Below are 4,235 nucleotides of genomic sequence, written 5' to 3'. Positions count from 1 at the left end.
CCTCTTGACTCTCAACTCTAAAGTCCCAAATACAACAAACTGATAAAGTGAATCAAATGACAGTGATAGCCTGAGTCCCTGACGGGTGAGGCGTGGTGCATTCAAATTCAACTCGAATATTTTGAATTGCCACTTGTGTTCGGTTACAAAGAATAATGATTCAATTATCTTATTATTCTCTATACTTTTATGGATTAGAATGTGCAATTAGTCCAACCCATAATCATGCAAAATTGTATCACGCCTTTTGAATTATATTGGGAATTAGTACATCAAGGAAGTCAAAGAACAATTATCTTAGTGAGATATTGATTTGTCTAGTGTTAACTTTTCATCTTTCTAGAACGACTATATATAACGAACATTTTTTGTTATGATTTTCTGTAAATAGTCTAAAAAAATTAGAAAGCGCTGTCCTCGAACCTCATAAGATTTTTTTGCTCTCATTTGTCTAAAATCTGATTCGACCCTGGGTTACTATGCCCATTTAGCAAAAAGGGACATACAACCTGAACCGAAAAGAAGTGAAATGCAGGCTCCAAGAAGCAACTTGAAATTGGATTGCAATCTAGGGTTCATCAAATCTGCTGCAAGTAGATCAACAAGTGCCATGTAAATCAAAATCCCTGCAGAAGCAGAGTTGAATGTCCCCTCCACAATGAGTGCTGCAGGACTATTTTCATTGTATGTCTTTGATATTCCTATCCCAATTGCTATCCCAATTGGGGTTGTGACAGAGAAAAACAATACCATTACTGCAATGGCTCTTGACTTGAATTTGGCCTGCCCAGATAATTAAAACAAAATAATTTAACATATTTGGACAGAAAATAAAACAATTAATAAACAGGACAATATGATATATGTATGTACGCATATGTATGTACCTGGGCAATACAGCCACCAAGACCCATCCCTTCAAAAAATTGATGGAAGGTCAATGCTGCTACAAGGGCTTTGATTGTTTTTGCACTACCAGAAGCACCCAATGAGATCCCAATAATTACTGAGTGAACAACTATTCCCAATTCCAAAACCTATAAACAAAAATTTAATCTAATTCAGTAAAATAATATGACGTCTCACAATCTTTGTCACTAATTAGTTCAATAACCCACTAACATAATAAGATAAATGAGTAGAAAAACAGAGGACACAAACACAGAGAGATTGTCAAGTCAAAAACAGGACAAAGAAAATGTTCTATTTTAAGCCTCAAGAGAAACTTTATAAAAGAAAAACAGATGTACCTGAGAAACAACACGATGCCTTAAATGATCAACAGACTCTGAATTCTCTGATACCAAAGCAGAACCATGGGCATGACCATGTGTGGCATGTGTGTGGACATGAACATGCCCCTCATGCTCTCCTTGCATCTCCTCATCTCCATTAACCTTGCCATTAAAATGTAATCTCTTGTAATAACTTGTCGCAAACGCGTCTATCATCATCGTTGCCATTGAAGAAACCATGGCGATGAAGCCACTGAGAGGGAAATCTCCCCAGGGAGGTTGACCAATACGAGGGTTTGTGAAGGCATCTACAGCATCTGGTTGTATGTGAACAAACCCAGTTGCGAGAATCACTCCAGCAGCGAAAGTCTTGATTAGGAAGAATATATCGCTCTCGGGATGTAAAGTCTTGATTTTCTTGGCCAAGATTGGGAGAGAAACCCCAACTGCACTTGCTATCAAGATTGATGAAATTGCTGCTAGTTTGTACTTGAGTGCTTTATGATGGTCATTGAATTTGGTTTCTTGCTCACAATCTGAAGACACAATCAGAGGAAAACAGAGGAAACAGAGTAGATAAAACAAGACGTTAAGCATAATCATGGCTTCAAGGATAGACTCAGAAGGGGAAAACACTAAAGAGAGATAAAGAAAGTGTTTAATTTTGTTGCTCTATAGGTCCTGAGATGTGTTTGGATGATCTTATTTATATAAGAGTGTGTGTAAGTGTAGAAGTTTCAAAAAGTGGGAAATGGCGACATGAAACGCCATGCAGAGTACATAAGTTTGGTTAGGTAATGACAAGTGTATGATGATTAAACTAAAATGACAACATTATGAGTTAATACGTAAAGAAAAGTTAAAAGAAAGATTAATACTTTAATCAAAATAAGACCTCTTTTTGTAGACTATCATTTGTGCATTTGGAGAAAGAGAAAGTAACCTCACAACAAGTCGTTAGCTGAGATGATAAATTTGATCACAGTAATTTTTAGCGTAAATAGGAGATCGTGAATTCAAGTTTTCATTATGGCAATGTGAGAGACGATCACTTGTTTAGTCCTTGGGGTTGCGACGTTTTTTTATGTAATCGAGATTTACTAGCGAGAAAAATAAACAGTCAGGTTGGTAAAGCTAGACAAGTAGATTATAAAGAAAGTGTTAGAATCATTTGATTTAGTACTATCAAGTGGGTCCCTCCCAAATGACCAATTATCTAGTAGTAGTCTGAATTAGTGATGCATTGTATGGAAGAAAAGACAGAAGAATCAAATAGTGTGGGTTCTCATCTCACCCCAATCTCCACCCAATTTGGTCAACAATCTAATAACTTTATGAATTAAGAAGTACACATGGAGTTCCTTCATGGATGGTGTAGATTTGTTATTCTCTTGTGCCTTTTGCCCTCTCCACACGACGTGATACTGCAATTTATCTTTGTGGACAAATAGCAAGACTCTAACATGCACCTTTTTTTGCATCCATCATATAATGCTTATTGTTGGGGAATAATTCAAGAATGACATGTGGCACAAAGTAAAGTTTAAGCTCTCATTTGTTATTATTGGACTGGTGATAACCTTGAAGACTTACTTGAGTGTTGGAGTAACCTCGTTCGTCCCATGGTCGTCGGGCTCATTGACCATCTTTGTTTTCAAGATTAGAACAGCCGAATCACGGAGAAGCTTTTAACCCGGTCTCATCTCTATCATTCAAGGAGGAGTTCAGCCAAGTTAGTGTTCACTTTTTGTTGAAAACACCTATAATGTCTTTTGATGTTTCAATTCTTGAACGAGATAATTGTGTGTTGGCCGGAGTAGGGATGGCAACGGGGCGGGGGCAGGTATGACATCCCCATCCCCGTCCCCGAACTCAATCCCCGCCCCCATCCCCACCCCCTTGAGATTCGGGGATCCCTGAACCCGACCCTGACGGGGACGGGGGAACCCCCTAAACCCGAATGCTATTGTTTCATATGATAGATATTACTCCTATTGATGGAATTTTGTCCATAATGTTACTTGTAAAGACGAAAGACAGAACATCAAACCAGGAAAGGGAACAAAAGGAGCTAGGAGCCTAAATCACAATTCACAAACCAAGAGGTCCAAGATACCTCCATCAACACCATTATTGTCTACTGATATTTATAATTACTTAATAAATAATAAACCATCAGTGGTCCATCACTGCTCCTCGCCTCCTCCTGCCCAAGTTGTCCCTTTGTAGGCTTGGTTAGCACCAGCACACAGGCCATAGCATGTTGGTCTTTTGGTGGTTCCTTCATTGGCAAGATCCTGAAAAAAAAAAAAAAGATAAATAGCCATTAGCCAATTACACAAATATGTAAAATGTATACTACGTGTTCATCATCAAAGTCTACAAAGTGCAAACTACCTGTTAAGTGCAAACTACATACTTCAATTAGCATTCTCCACAATCCACATTTATGTTTGTGGTATCGCAAGGCTCCTGCAATATGAATATAATGCAGTAAATAAGAGGGTAATACAATAAGCACCAATAAGAATCAAGAAATTAATATTACCTCTGTGTCATAATCATCATCAAAATTTTGAGGCTTTGAAGTTGTAGACTCTTGTAAGACAAACGAAATAACAAATATTAAGAACTAAAAAAGCAATCATTATCAAGAATTCAAGACCTAGAAAAGTTTCATTTGAAGAATAGTTTAATACCTGGACCCCATAACCAATCTCGGGCACATATCAAAGCCTCAACAGTTTTGTGATGAAGCCTACTACGATGAGGACTTAAAATCCTCCCACTAGCATTGAACGTTGATTCTGAAGCAACGATCGTCACAGGAATGGACAACACATCCTTAGCAATATCATGCAAAGTAGGATACTTGATACCATTCGTCTTCCAACAACACAAAATATCAGAGTCATGTGTATTTCTTGGCAAGAGAGATTATTCTAAATAGTGATCCAACTCCGACTACACATGTTCATTGGTAGGAGTAGAATCCATGAA

At 37.8% G+C, this 4,235-nt stretch overlaps 1 protein-coding gene across 1 annotated transcript; it reads right to left on the bottom strand.

The window, feature by feature from the left end:
- Positions 1 to 226: 226 nt before the first annotated feature.
- LOC119997705 (zinc transporter 1-like) lies at positions 227 to 1,898 on the bottom strand. The gene is made up of 3 exons (XM_038844877.1): positions 1,251 to 1,898; positions 888 to 1,037; positions 227 to 783 (listed from the first exon to the last, which is right to left on the bottom strand). Exons 1-3 carry the CDS (start codon positions 1,836 to 1,838, stop codon positions 478 to 480), a joined length of 1,044 nt encoding a protein of 347 aa, XP_038700805.1. The 5' UTR covers positions 1,839 to 1,898; the 3' UTR covers positions 227 to 477.
- Positions 1,899 to 4,235: the final 2,337 nt, after the last annotated feature.

The sequence above is a fragment of the Tripterygium wilfordii genome, chromosome 4, assembly GCF_013401445.1.
Source record: "Tripterygium wilfordii isolate XIE 37 chromosome 4, ASM1340144v1, whole genome shotgun sequence".
Classification (NCBI taxonomy): domain Eukaryota; kingdom Viridiplantae; phylum Streptophyta; class Magnoliopsida; order Celastrales; family Celastraceae; genus Tripterygium; species Tripterygium wilfordii.
This window is presented reverse-complemented; position numbering and strand designations above follow the sequence as displayed.

Coding starts and splice junctions, on each gene's coding strand:
- LOC119997705 (XM_038844877.1), bottom strand. CDS start 1,838: ATGATTATGCTTAACGTCTTGTTTTATCTACTCTGTTTCCTCTGTTTT. Junction 1,038..1,250: donor GGCATCGTGTTGTTTCTCAG/GTACATCTGTTT, acceptor TTTTGTTTATAG/GTTTTGGAATTGGGAATAGT. Junction 784..887: donor TTGGTGGCTGTATTGCCCAG/GTACATACATAT, acceptor TTATCTGGGCAG/GCCAAATTCAAGTCAAGAGC.